The sequence below is a fragment of the Phasianus colchicus genome, chromosome 14, assembly GCF_987193195.1.
Source record: "Phasianus colchicus chromosome 14, bPhaCol1.hap1.1, whole genome shotgun sequence".
NCBI classification, from domain to species: Eukaryota; Metazoa; Chordata; class Aves; order Galliformes; family Phasianidae; genus Phasianus; species Phasianus colchicus.
The window spans coordinates 16884059-16898618 of record NC_143449.1 but is presented as its reverse complement, the minus strand read 5'-3'; the positions used below and the strand labels follow the sequence as shown (position 1 = coordinate 16898618).

General features: G+C 41.2%; 1 protein-coding gene across 4 annotated transcripts in view; it reads left to right on the top strand.

Annotated features, from left to right (window-relative positions):
* The window catches only part of DOCK11 (dedicator of cytokinesis 11), a 69514-nt gene extending 59081 nt beyond the window's left edge, over positions 1 to 10433 (top strand). For all 4 annotated transcript variants that reach the window (XM_031594205.2, XM_031594204.2, XM_031594203.2 and 1 more), the window contains 9 exons: positions 141 to 247; positions 1197 to 1319; positions 1937 to 2050; positions 3433 to 3579; positions 4173 to 4383; positions 4700 to 4890; positions 5494 to 5594; positions 7038 to 7176; positions 9956 to 10433. In XM_031594205.2, coding sequence (XP_031450065.2) covers positions 141 to 247; positions 1197 to 1319; positions 1937 to 2050; positions 3433 to 3579; positions 4173 to 4383; positions 4700 to 4890; positions 5494 to 5594; positions 7038 to 7176; positions 9956 to 10078 — 1256 coding nt within the window. In that variant the 3' untranslated portion in view covers positions 10079 to 10433. The remainder of the gene's footprint in view (positions 1 to 140; positions 248 to 1196; positions 1320 to 1936; positions 2051 to 3432; positions 3580 to 4172; positions 4384 to 4699; positions 4891 to 5493; positions 5595 to 7037; positions 7177 to 9955) is intronic.
* Positions 10434 to 14560: the final 4127 nt, after the last annotated feature.

The following is a 14560-nucleotide window of genomic DNA, read 5'->3' as shown; positions in this document are numbered from 1 at the left end:
ATGAGCAGCAAAAATGAGCAGTGTCAAGTCCTCTGCTGCTTGTAGGACTTCATTATTAATAGACTGCTTCCTTGGCTACTGAAGCAAGATATATTTGAAATAAATTATTCCATGAATCCATTTGCTTTTGTTTACTACAGAACTCTTCCCCAGTGGATGCACTGCCTTCAGGAAAATCACTCCCAACATTGACGAAGAAGGTGCAATGAAAGAAGATGGCGGGATGATGGACGTCCATTACAGTGAGGTGAGGTCACGTAGCACAGACTACAAGGGCTCTGATAACCAATTAAGATTTAGTTTTAGACTCATGTGAACTGTAACGAATTAGAGTTGTATGCTGGCATCTGCAGAAAAGACTGTTCCATGGCAATTTCCCAAGAGAAATCTGATGAATTTTTTGTGTGCAATTCAGATACGTAAATCTGGTATAGCTTTTTGGTTCCTCTGAAAGGCTTTTCGAGCCCTGAGACTGAAAAAGCTACACCGCAAACTTTGCTTGCCATGTTATGCAAATGCTAACTCTCGCCAGCACCGGACAGCACAGCATAGTATTTTCAAGAAGGTAGAGAAGGTTAGAAGTCAAGGTCTGCTGAACAAGAAGTCAGCTCAGGTTCCCCTTGAGTTAGGGCTGTGCTGCCATGGCAGCAGAACAGTCCAGAAACCAAAGCAGTGCCCGGGGGAAGTAAGAAGATCCTCCTGTCAATTATAAAGACTCACAATTACTGCTGTATCACCCCTGTGCAACTGTATTGGGTGAGCCATGCGGCTGAGCAGGGTGGCATTCTGCTTGAACATCCATTCATCAGTGCTAGGCCTGGGGATCCCAGCAGCACATCTTACTGCTCTTGTACACATGTTCCTCAAATGTGTTTCTTAGACGTGTACCCTCTCTCTTCCAACACTATCATCTCCGTATCCTCCCAAAGCTTTGGCATTTTCTTAGGAGGTACCTAAATAACCAAGGCATACTTGCACTATTGTGCAAATGAGTTATTAAGAATGAAACTTTTTAAAAATCGAGAGCTTTTTTTTTTTCATTCAAAACTTACAGAATACCTTTGGAAAGGCCAAGAGCACGCAGTGTTTAAAACTCTATAGCTCTGGCCACAATAGTGGAACTTATTAAATTATCTGAAGCTCAAATGATTTATATTCTTTTTGACTTAACCACACCCATTTGATTTCTCTTGTAGGAAGTCCTAGTGGAGTTGCTGGAGCAGTGTGTGGATGGTCTATGGAAAGCAGAGCGTTATGAAACAATTTCTGAAGTTTCCAAACTGATCATTCCTATTTATGAAAAGCGGCGTGAATTTGAGGTTTGCATTTTGAACTCATCTGTGTGTGTCTTGTTTCACAGACTGCTAGGAAAAAGCAAAATGCTTGTATTTCTGATGTGGAATTAATGGGTCGGTGTCAGTGTAGCACACACTGTGCTTCAGGGCTGGTCATTAAACAAATCAGTGAAAGATAATGGAGTGAAAGGAGTTAAAGCTTTGCTCCTTCCCAGCACCTGCTGTGATCTGTGCCCTGGTAAGATTCAGCTGCTGAACAGCTTCCCTTTCCCTCCCTCTCCCATGACCCTTCCACATCAGAACAGCATGCAACTCTGCAATTGAAGTTTGGAGAAATCATGATCTATTTTTTTCATCATAAAGCTGTTTTTAATTAGAAAAAATGTCGCTGAGGAAAATACTGCAAGTTTTTCTACCCTTAAAGGCTTAGTGCTTAAAGGGAACGTGCTGAGACTGTAGGTCCAGCCTTCTCTCTAGGGACAGTGTTTTATTGCAGCCTGTGGTATCTTTCAGGCTTGAAGCCTGAAATTCTGGTTTGACTCCTCTAGAGAATTGTGTTCAGACATTTCAGTAGCTTCCAGCGTTAGTTAGAATTTCCTACTTGAAGTTCTGCTTTAAAGATGTCAAATTTTGCTTTCCAGAAACTTACTCAGCTGTACAGAACACTTCATGGTGCATATGCTAAGATACTGGAGGTGATGCACACAAGGAAGAGGCTTCTTGGAACCTTTTTCAGAGTGGCGTTTTATGGACAAGTAAGTACAGACACAGGCTCACCAGCTACTGCTCACCTGGCATCCTGCCCCATGCAGCTGCTGCTCAGGCAGGTCTTCAGCTGAAAAGCCTGATAGCTCCACAGCAGGGTCTGGTGCCTTTAAGGTACCTTCCAACCCAAGCCATTCTATGATTCTGTGATTCTAAGTAGCTGGAAAAACTGAGAAGATCTAAGGCTCAAAGTCACAAGAAAGAGTGTAAACATCATATCTTCTGAGCCCGAAGGCAGTTACTCAGTGTTGTTATTTTTCCAGCTAATCTAATGAAGTGTGTTACATCTCATCTGCCATGTGTCTTTAAATGGTCCTCTTCTACTTGTGGACCCATAACTCTGGGGGAAATGCAGGTCACCTCTCTAGAAAATGCTATGTAAATGACACTAGCCCTGCCTTTCCTGGTTCCTTCTTTTAGAGCAATTGATGTGTACCCCTGAAACCATCCTGAGTTTGTACCTTTGACCCCTGTCACTTCACACACAACAAATCTGATCACTGACTTCTGCTGCAGCAAACGTTCCAGACTTTGTACTTTCAATATGTGAAAAGCAAATAAGTTAGCAACAAATTAAACAACTGCTAATTTGGTTTTCTAAAATCTAAAGAAATAACTGGGTCAAATTACGCAAGCTAACATCATCCTGACAGCCAATGCTTGATCCAGTTTTGCACTTTAGAGCTTTGCCAGCTTTATATTGTCAGCTGCACAGAGATCCTTCTAACAGTCTGTCACGACTTCTGACCAGAGCAGCTTGCCAAAGCATGAGGCTTTCACACTGTTTCCGTTACAGGAAGGACTGGTGATGCAGGCACAATCTTTGCTGCAAGTTTTTCTCTACTTACCACAAATATTCGGAGTTCCACTTCCCTGAATACAGGAGAAATCAAAGCAGCGGAAACACGTTTCTCCATTTATTACTTGAAGTCCCTGTTGGCTTACACAAAACCCTCTTATTTCCAAATTTCACATGGCTCTGCTTTCAGGTCTTAGAAAATTTGTTTTTCTACTCATTCTCTATGCTTTGTTTTTGTGCTTTATGTCCTGGTTGCTTCTTTCCAACCTGCCTCAAAGACAACCTCTGGCCAAACCCTTCTGCCACACTGTTTGGATTTCTTGTTAGTCATACTCAGGCCTTTGTGCTTTATGATGATGTGTTTGTATTGGTCAAGGATAAAATTTCTTTACACAATATTTGACGGAATCTGTTAGACTACACAGAGTCTTTGTGCAAACCGTAGCCTTCTAAGCCTCACTGACATTCTGAATTGTTAGTAGAAAGTTGCTTTCAAACCAGCAAATCTTAAAGAACATTTTCCAAGCAAAGAAACTCATCTATTCCTCATGCCTTGTTTGTGATTAATGCTAGACGTTCTTCGAAGAAGAAGATGGGAAGGAATATATCTACAAAGAGCCAAAGCTGACGGGCCTTTCCGAGATCTCCTTCAGACTTCTTAAACTTTATGGAGAAAAATTTGGGTCAGAAACAGTAAAAATTATCCAGGATTCTAATAAGGTAAAATTAAACTGCGTGAACAAGCTAGTGAAATGCAGTGAACATCGGGGCTACATTGCAGATGAGTGTGACATAAATATTGTTCTCTGGGGCCTGGGACTACACTGGGCATAGAATATCTATCTATTTATGCTCCCTTGGGTTGCAGCTATGGATTCATCTGGGTTACTAAAGGCAATACTGGAGACCTCAAAGGTTTTGTGCAAGCCTGCAGATTTGCATGCTACAGCACAGTGCTGCACAAGTGGTATTTCGTGGCCTGGAACCAACATGGTTGTTTTAGAAGGTCTGAGTAACGTGTGAATGTGCTGCATTGATGGGTAGCATGATATGACTGCTCCTTCCAGGTACACCTTTTTGACACCAGATGAGGTATTTCTTGTGCTGCAACCTCATTGTTTTGTGTGTCTGCTAGCTCACAGTCTAGCCAACCCTGCTGAGGTCAAAGGGAGTGCCTGATATGTCATTCACACGCATGCAAAGGGGCTGAGACAGCGGGGAATCAGAGCATTCATCAGGTCCCAGGAGATAAATTAAACAATTGTAAGTCACTAACCTTTGTTTTTCTAGAGTGTAACTCTCTTGTTTCACAGGTCAACATTAAAGACCTTGACCCCAAGTACGCTCATATTCAAGTGACTTACGTGAAGCCCTATTTTGAAGACAAAGAGCTTTCTGAAAGAAAGACTGAATTTGAAAGGAATCATAATATCAATAGATTTGTATTTGAGACGCCTTACACTTTATCTGGAAAAAAGCATGGCAGTGTGGAAGAACAGTGTAAAAAAAGGACCATTCTAACCAGTAAGTTAAAGCATCTGAACGTGAGGCAGTAGGTATCAGCAACTAATTATAGACTTATTTTAGCTCATAAAAATATCCCAAAAGAGTCAGAAATTCTCTCCGATTCTTAATCAGAATTGTGGTATAATAATCTGGTTGGGAGGGGAAATTTATCTTACATTTCTATGGGCAAATTTTTATAAATGAATAAATGATGCTGTTAAATTAGAGCTTTGTTCAGGATTTCACCACGCCGAGTAAAACTGATCTATCTGTACATACTTCTGCTTACTGAACAGCCTTTCAATCTATAAACTTTCTTTGCTGTTTCTGCCAGCTTTGAACTCCTTTCCATATGTAAAGAAGAGAATTCCAGTCAATTATGAGCATCAGGTTAATTTAAAACCAATTGATGTTGCAACTGATGAAATAAGAGACAAGACAGCAGAGCTGCAAAAGCTCTGCTCTGCAGGTGATGTTGACATGATCCAGCTGCAGCTCAAATTGCAAGGCTGTGTTTCCGTGCAGGTAAGGCTTGACAGCTCTTCAGAATTACATTGACAGACACATCTCAATGAGTCATCTTTTCACAGCACGGCACGTTTGCTTTCCATAAATGATTAACTACCAAGTTTGCAGCACTGCAGCCATCAGCCTGCCACTTACTTGAGACAATAAGCATTTTGTCCAGTGCTGTTTGCAGTGCTAAGTGTTACTGTACCTCAGCTGGCCGTGGAAGAGTTTTGAAATATACTTCTTTCTTTAAGATTGCACTGGTAAATATCAGGCAGAAATAACCTCTCTGTGAACCTGACTTTTTTCCAGCCGGATATATGACTTTAAGACTCAGGCCATACTGCTTGCCAAGCAGAAGTATGAGGAAAGTATGAGGAAACAGACTCCCTTCCTCTTCTTTATCTGCATTTATGTTTTGGGCTTTCAAAACCTAGATAGAAAAACTAATACTCAAGTTTAGAGACTTCAGCTGGTGATATTAGTAGCGCAGAGTTGGTGGCATTCAAATAACATGATAATGGTTTTCAAGCCTTGAAAAATTGGTCTAACCTTCTAAAATGCCCTCAGCAACTTAAAAGATGTGGCATAAATGACTTTTTACTTCTTTGGTTCCAGGTTAATGCTGGTCCCTTGGCCTATGCCAGGGCTTTCCTAAGTGACAGCCAGTCCAGCAAATATCCTGCTAAGAAGGTGAATGAGTTGAAAGAAATGTTCAGGTAGGATTTCTAATGTAATAAAAAATAGTAGCCTGGCTGGAACACGGTTCTGGTTTTTTTAGGTGTGTTTTTTGCATGTCCCCAAAATCAGCAGATGCTCCATGCTGAGGTGTATCTTACAAAGATCCACGTGTCACAAGCTGCTCAGACATAGGGAAAAAAGCCAGTGTGACAATATATGTCAGGTCTTAGGGTTGTGATTTCCATGCTTGAATGCCTTATTCAGTTATTTGCATTGATATTTGAGGTGATAGTGTGAAGAAAGAATGTTTGAAAACCAGAGGCCTGATAGTCATGTTCAGGGCCCTTTCATACTGTGCATTGTTTTCCCATCTTTCAAAGGGATTTTTAACTACATATTAGCATTTTGAAACAAATCCCTTTTCAGTTTATGGGGGACCATCATTCTTGATTCTGTCTCTAATTTTGGACACTAATGACTTGCACAGGCATTTTTCTATCCATCTCCAGCCCTTCACAGTAGGTGCTTTGAACATGGCCTTTTACCTCCCACTTGAAAGTGTCTCCCAAAACCCAACCAGGTGAAGCTCTCGCTTTACCTCAGGACTTTTGTGTGTCCCCACACTTTGCCATACTACTTTCTGGACCTCCCAGCAGTGAGCAGTTGCCCACCAGCTCCTATATTTATTGCTTGGTGCCCATTTCACCCACTGGTAACTTATGGACAGAGCATTTGGTTCAATCCTGTTTACCTTCATCAAGTGACCAAGCAAACCATGAAAAGAATAAGTAAATAATCTCTGCAAATCTTCCATGCACGGCTGCAGAGCAGAGGTAATGTTTTCCTTTACTTTCCAGCCTTGCTGTGCAACCAGAAAGAAAAACCAAACATAATCTGTTTCATGCACACACACACAGAAAAAAAAAAAACATCCTGGAAAATCCCAGAAATGCTTGTGTTTTTGTTATAGTCTCAGTTAAATTAATGAAATAATTAAAAGGAGAACTATGCATGTGAAATGAAAAGAAGAAAATGAGAAACCATGAAATGAGTAGCTGTAAAAACAGTATTAGAGCTCCACGTGATGTAAATTTCTTCCTGGAGGGTGTGCCTGCTGTTAGAAATTTGACCTCAGATGGACCAAACCCTGTGTACCTGACCATGGCCTGCCTCTGTTTGTGACCCCACTGGCAGCTGGTTGGGCTCCCCTGGGATCTGCTCACTGTGTGTGGTGCACAGGCTCTGGAGAAAGTCAGAGAGCACTGTGTTGGACTGCAGGTGCGTGCCACATTTAGTGCCATTTAGTGCCTATGGAGCCTCCAAGGAGCTCCTTCAGAAAGCACAGTCCTTCCCCATTCCCTGATCCACTGTGCTCAGGATGGCCCTAGAATGTGACTTGGAGAAACAGGAAGACATGGTTGTCTGCTTCAGTAGAAGACCGGGAAACGGTCATGCCTAAAGTTCATTCTTTTCCTCCCCAGGAAATTTATACAAGCCTGTGGAATTGCTCTGGAGCTCAACGAGAGACTCATTAAGGAGGATCAAGTGGAGTACCACGAGGGACTAAAATCAAACTTTCGGGATATGGTGAAAGAGCTTTCGGACATCATCCATGAACAGGCATGTACTGCATGTCAGGAGCCCACAGAAGTGGTTCTCTGTGCTTGAAAAGTAGCTAAAGCTGAAAACTCACTGAAAACTAATAGAAAACACCTCATGTTATCAATGACATGGTTGGTTTCCCATTCCATCTTAGCTGCATGAACAGCAATGAGCGAGGGTGGCAGAACACTGGAACAGGGGGTAGTGGAGTCTCCTTCTCTGGAGATATCCAAGACCCACCTGGATGCTTTCTCACACAACCTGCTCTGGGGAACCTGCTGTAGCAGGGGTTTGGACTTGATGATGCCCCTTCCAACCCCCACAGTCCTCTCATTCAGTGCCAGAAAGTCTCATCCTCGTGTTGGTATGCAAGATGGAGCCTTCAGTGATTCGAGTCATTGGTTTCCTAAATGTTGTGGTCATCAGAATTCTTGTGCCATGTTTGGCTTTTGTGTTTTCTACATTGCAGGAAAGCTGTGATAAGTCACAGATTGAAATTCTCTGCCTAAATTTCCGTTTCCTCAATTATATCCTGCTTGACTTCCTTTTCTTTCTTTTTTTTTTTTTCCCTTTAAAGGATATTTTCTTTGAACATTGACCTAATACCAATCATTTGCACGCATTGAGAAGATATTTGTGCTGCCTTCCATCATCTGTTTTAACGTTCTCTTGGATCTTTCTAGGAAAACACATTTGAATAGTAGCATCTGTGCGGTGCACACCTCCCTCGTATCGTGCTGAGAAATACAATGAGAACCTTCTGAAGTAGCATCTGCTTTCCTATTTTAACTTCATTATGACCAAAAAAACCTCATTGCAGTCATATAGCAGCAAGCATGTGAGATGAGCATTGCTGAATGTTGTGATTCATAGGTCTTGAAAGTTAGGAGAGTTTCCAAAATCTCCTGCTGACGTAATGTCTTTTGTCTTCTTCTGGCTTAGATAATATACGGCTCAAATTTTGTTTATTTGCCTTTAGTGCAACAATCCCATGTGTGACAGTTAATTACAACTGCAGCAGTCCCTGAAAATAGGTAAATCCCACAGTAATTGGAGCAGTTGTTCAAAGGAACACAGAAACACGCAAGTGGCAAAATAACCAAGGTGCATCGGGCTGCTTTTTCTAAGTCAGACTTATATACAGTAAAACAATGCTCAAAGGCTTTTTGGTTGCTTTATTTAAAAAAAAAGCACAATACAATTTCAGGGGAACAGGATGTGGAGTGTCATGATGGGGCTGAATTTCATTGTAGAGATATAAAAGACGATGTGTTTGTGGATAGGTGACTGCCACGTCCCCTCTGTGTTACATTTCCCTGCTATTCCACTCAGGATCACCTTTCTCTTAGTGGTCTTTTCCTTTAGCACACTCATTTTTCTCTCATTCATTGCCTACTTTGTTTACTTCACTGCTGAATTTGGTTGAGAGTTGTTTATTATAGGAGTTGCCACCTGCTTACTCCGCACTGTTTGCAAATGCTTTCCTCCAGGACATCTGATTTGCATGCAGCTGCTGGAACTTCTGTGGTTTCTGAATTCTGCAATAGTCAAATTGGAAACAAATCACTCAGTTCTGTGCTGTGGGAGCTCTACAGTTAAAATTATCCTGGAACAAAGAAGTACCATTATAGCATGCCCTATGATTTTTACATATTTACAAATGCACTGCCCTGTTCTCCGATTAATGTGCAGAATAGTACAGCAACTGAAATATCAAAGTGAATTGCTCGTTGGGAAGGATATATTTTCACTTTCTTCTGTGGGGCTTTAGTATTTTGTATTAAAATATGGTGTTTACGAGCACTGTTCTTAGTTGTTGTACAATGATCTGTAGATAACCGCTGACCTGAACTTTGTACTGCCATCGAATGGGCTCAGTATCTGACAATCTAAGCAGCAAAACGTGTTTTCCTCTCCTGCAAAATTAGTCAGTTAAACATGAAGGTACATTATATTCATTAAGGGTTCTCATTACAAATAACAGGTCCTTTTCTAAGTGTGTTCAGTGCCACGAAGCACAGGCAACGCACTTAGTGAAGGTGATGGGACAGATGGGTCAGCCTGTGACCTTCCTACTGATATTTTAATTGAGGGAAATGTGAAAACAAGCTGCAGGCAGATGGGCACAAGAAGCCTCCGAATGGCTGAACACTGGGTGTCCAGAATGTGTTGATGATGGCCCAAGGATAGTGAGAACTATTGGTGATAAGGGGATGGTTGGTCTTGGATAGGTGGACTGGATGATCATGTAGGTCTTTTCCAACCTTGGTGTTTCTGTGATTCTCTGATTCATCTCAGTTTGCCGACTGTAAATTCAGACAAACTCTGATGAATCACAGGGTAAAAACACACTCAGCTTTAGGACAGCTCTACTGGTGCACATAGATTCAGTGCTGTAAGGCATTCTTCAGGTTAGAGAGTGCAAAGTCTTGGCACGTGGCACAGATGTTTGCTGCACTTAGCTGCATATATCCCCATGCTTATGTATATAAGTATTTAGATCTGATTTATACTGATGCTAAGATATAATTTAAAAGTTCTGTACAGAGAAAATTGTTTCTTTCCTAGACTGGATAGTCATAACTGAAGGCTATCTGGTAATGTACAGAAGGGCGTATATATCTGAATGCTACAGAAATTGCTAAATCACTGTTCTTTCTCATTTCTGTTATGCTGCCTTTGTGAAACAGCTCTGAAGACAAGGTTGGATATCTCTTTCCCATACCTATTTAAACAACTTTTTTATAGCAACAAACTGAAACTTTCACTGAGCTTGTGGCTGTTCTGTTCTGTCTAGATGTACCACGAAGACCCAATGCACTCACCATGGATGCACGACTCCTTGCACGTCTTCTGCGCCATCAGCGGCACATCCAGCAATGGAAGTTACTGCTCTCTCAGACCCACTGCTGAAATATAAACGTATCGGTGACACTTCACAGAGCTTTCTCAGGAATATTTGGAACTGTGTAAAGGACTTTTAAAAATCCGCCATAAGCAGAGATTTTGGTTTTTTCCTCCCCCTTGAGTTTACCGTGCTTTCAGACAGGGTGCTTGCTTCTTCTGCTGAGCAACATGGAAAGTGCCTGGACATTGCACCACTGTGCTTCTTTTCTACCTTTTTTTTTTTTTAAAGCTGAGTCTATAACCGGACACGGAAAGGCAGTTAACCAAGTATGCATTGAATTGCAGAACAAGGAATTGAAATGATAATGGTACTATGTAAAGTTGTACAATGGGATATAATAAAATGTAAAACTACTCTGTAAATAGAAGGAGCATAGAGTATATAGACATTAGCACTGTATCGTATTTGCTGCTAAAAGCTTTCGTGGGCAGGGGACGTGAAGGAGAAATTGTAGTCACTGTAAGAGACCTTCCCCTTCTAGAAAGAGATCTGGGGCCCGGATGTCCCCAGTTGCACTCACATAATGAGAGTAAAATCACCCTGGTCTGGAATAACTAAGACTTAATTCAGAAATGATAATTATTGTACATCCTCTGGGCAGGTGGTTGTAAAGTAACCTCCACAAGAGCTGGATTTACTCTAGCTGGTTTGAATCCTGGCTAACCTTTCACATCTGCAAAAGGATGGATTGTAGCCACTAAGGACAACCCGAGAGATTTGTCATTTGATAGCAGTTTATCCTCTTTATTATTCACGGTCTCACACAAATATAAGCTCTGAGGACACCTGAAAGTGGGTTGGGAATTACAATGTTCCAATAAAGTTCTTATTATCTGTGAGATGTGTTTTTTAACAAAGTGCAGCGCATTGAAATGAAATAGCTCAGACCTGACTGGTGTTAACATAACATGACATGAATGGTCCCCCCCATGAAGCAAATCTGTTTTCTGAAAACGTGTTATTTTTGTCCAACAGGTGTTGGAGAAAATGTATTTGCCATCATTCCTCTACTCCTTTTTCCCCTCCCCTTAGCTTTGATACATTGGCTCTGTTTTCTTAGGGAAGGAGAAAACATATCAGGAATTCTTTTATCCAACAACATTTTTAAAGTCTGTGTTTTTCAAAATCCCATCAGTTGTACCTATGGTTCCAGTAGTTCATATGGAAAGGTTTGGGGTTTTTAATGAGATGTAACAAAATGCCATTATAAGAAGACTCCAGCCTAGGTATTTAGCTTGGCTATAGAGCTGAAAGAATGCTAAGCTTCTCATTTCTGTAAGAAAAATTATCTTCAGGTAGTAAACGTACCACATTCCAAATGTTTATTGACTGTGATTCTAAATATCTGAAATTGTCTTTTGAGAAACAAACGTTGTGATCCGTAAATCCACCCGTGAGCTTTGCAAGCAACACACAGATGTGGCATCGTGACCACCAGACCGCATTTCTGCTTGTGTGTGCTCTCATGCCAAGCAGGCTCTGCATTTAGCTTGCAAGAAAGAGGAAGAGAGATTAGGACATGTAAGTATGGTTTCCTACCTTATTGATTTGAATCTTTCAGCAAAGGACATACAAGGGCAGAGAGTGAGAGTTTTCCAATTTTCTAAAAGGTGATGAAGCAGTTTTAATAGTGAATACGTTAAAAGGCTTTTTTTGGAGCTAGTAATATTCCAAACTCTGGTACTGAAGACCTATTTTGAACATACCAAGCAATGATGAGATGTGAACATACTAAAACTCTTGAGCTGTAGCTCTTAAATACGACAGAAAATCAAATTGTTCTCCTGGAATTGCAGTGAAATCCTTGTTCATGTCTCTGGATATCTTGGATGTTCCACAATAACATGTATGGATGAATTTTCACTTGTTATTCCTTATTTTTGCTGGAATTCCAGCAAAATTCTTGTTCATGTCTCTGGATGTCTCTAATATTCCAAGTTGAATTTTTGTCTTCACTTCTAATTCTGTTGTTGGTCTTGGAGTTGTCATTTCAATTTAATGTTAATATAGAAAGTTGTTGCAGTAAATCAGCTAAAAAAGTGTATTTAATTCAATTAGCATATATAAATGAATAAGAAAAACACTCATTCCTTAAGGATTTGTCCCCCGTTCCTGCAGCTAAATAATCCAACCGGATGTAGAACAGAAGAATCTCAGAGGAAAAGGTGCCTTTTAGACACCGGATATAATGACACTGATGACAAACCAGCTTGGCCTTGCTTTGTGTTTGTACCAATCTGAGAACAATAGGGAGTGATCAGTGGACTGCAGAATGCTGCATCCGTCATTACTCCTATCTCTGGGCAACTCTGCCCGGAAGGTGCTCCCATTTTCCCTTCCTATCCTTTTCATAGGCAATTGTTACCATTGAAATAAGCCCTCCGTTGTTTTTTCTTATTTCTGGTTGCAGTAGCTTAATTCACAAACATTCTTTCTAATATCCTTATAGCTGCACGTACATATTGTACAAGTAGACCTCTGATTACTATTGCTGCACAATTGCTGTCTAACCTGTCAAGTCTCCACAACAGATGCGTCGGTCATTTTGCAATCACTGCTGTTTGCACAAAGGGAAAAGGAGTGGGTAAGATGCCTGGCAGCGAGGATTAGGAGCATCATTCTCAGCATCGGGACTTTTTTGGATCGTTGTGTGTTAGAGCCAAACAGATTAGGGCATGTAGAGCCACCCAGGGTCTGCCAGCACTCTGCACACGAGAACATGCTTTAGAGATTTGTTCACCTGCGTGAGACGGAGCTGGCAAAGCATCAGTATTTACTGTTGCCTCTGGCAGGCGGCTTTTCTCTCTGCACACAGATTAGAAAGTAGTATTTTAAGACATCATTTCAACGTTTCTTTCAAAATAAAAAAGCCTGGGACCTGGAATTTCCTGCAGCTGAGGATATATTTCTGCACACTTGTTAATGATCTGAATTTCTGCCAAAAACAGAATTTTCCATGAGATGGGGGTAACAAATGGGAAATCGTGGCTGTAAGAATTTCAGTTACTCTGGATGTAATTTACTCTCTTTGTACGTGATTAACACCTGCTACTAGCAAGTCATAGCAGAAGTGTTCTTATGGTGTGTGTTGGATGGCTGTGCGTTGTACAGCCCTGGTTAACTTCTGCGATGACAGAGCAGCACCTCCCATTCACCTCTGCTGTGATCCAATGTAACTTTGGCACCGAGTAATACACAAAGCAACTCCACAGAGGTGTTCCTACACTGCTCTTTTTATCCTTGTCTTGTTCTTGGAGAATCAGTAATTTCAGCAAGAAGGGCAAATTCATGTTCCATTCAACCCAAAGATGGGAGAGTTTATTCCAGTGCATACTCAAAGGCTACAAAATGGAAAAATAAGTGTTGCAAACAATATACTTTGCTTTGGTTCCTTTTTCTTTTTTTCCTTCTCTGAATACCAGAATGAGAGAACTGAAGCCGACACCACAGTAAGATGCTGGGGGCCAAAATCATTCAGATGTGCCATTGCATGCACTGTCTCCAAGTTTAAAAAAAGAACCTTCAGATGCGTAAGCACACCAAATCTTAGGATTAGCACTGAATTATTCACTGGGAAATGGAAGATGATGACTCAGAAATAGCACAGGAGCACAGATGTCACGTGTCCTTCTCCGAGGATCCCAGAAATGTGATTCTTCAGGAAACCAATGACTGAGATGTAGGAATTTATACAAATTTAGAATAAAGTGTGATTCTCCAGTGAGGAAATCTGGTGGCAAATCTGCCTATTTACCTAAAAAAGAAAAATGTTCAGTAAATTCATGATCAGGGTTTTGCTGTGTAGTTCCAGTTCTCAAACCCAGACTTGTGCTCTTTGGGAACACATCTCCAGCCACTCTGCTCCCACTAACTCAGCTGATGGGGAGATTCAGTTGCCAGGACATAATTAATATTCCAACCCAGGCAATTGTAGCAACTATAATGTGATGCAATGGAAGTCAGTAATAGCACTGCTACCGCCTCACTTCTACTGCTGCTTCTGCTCTCCTGCACAGGATTCTTGCAAGTCTTGGCAAAACAGCTGCAGAATTAGGTTTGTTCCCACCTGTCTGGGAACAATGGGAGGTGAAGGAGTCACTCCCTTGCCAAATACAAGGTGAATTAAACAGACCTCGAACTGATGCATGCATTTATAGTACCAATGTTTTGGAGAGGGATACAATTTTTTTACACAAGCACGCTTGGTTCCACGTCTACCCAAAAGGGCTCTTAGAAAGATTTAGGTTTTATTCCACATCATTTCTGGATTTCAGAGGTGCTGGTAGCAGCTCGCAGGCAGCTTGCTGAGTTATGAGGCTGTTATGAGTACACATACTCTAAAACTCTTGGCCTGCCCCAAAGAACACCGAGGTCAAAAAGGGAGAGGCCCGCTGAGTCAGAGAAGGTTTTTTCAGCAGTGTTTTTGGATGTTTGTGTTTCTGATCCAACTGTATTCTAATCAAGCTGACTCTTCTTTGAATTGACCCCATCCAT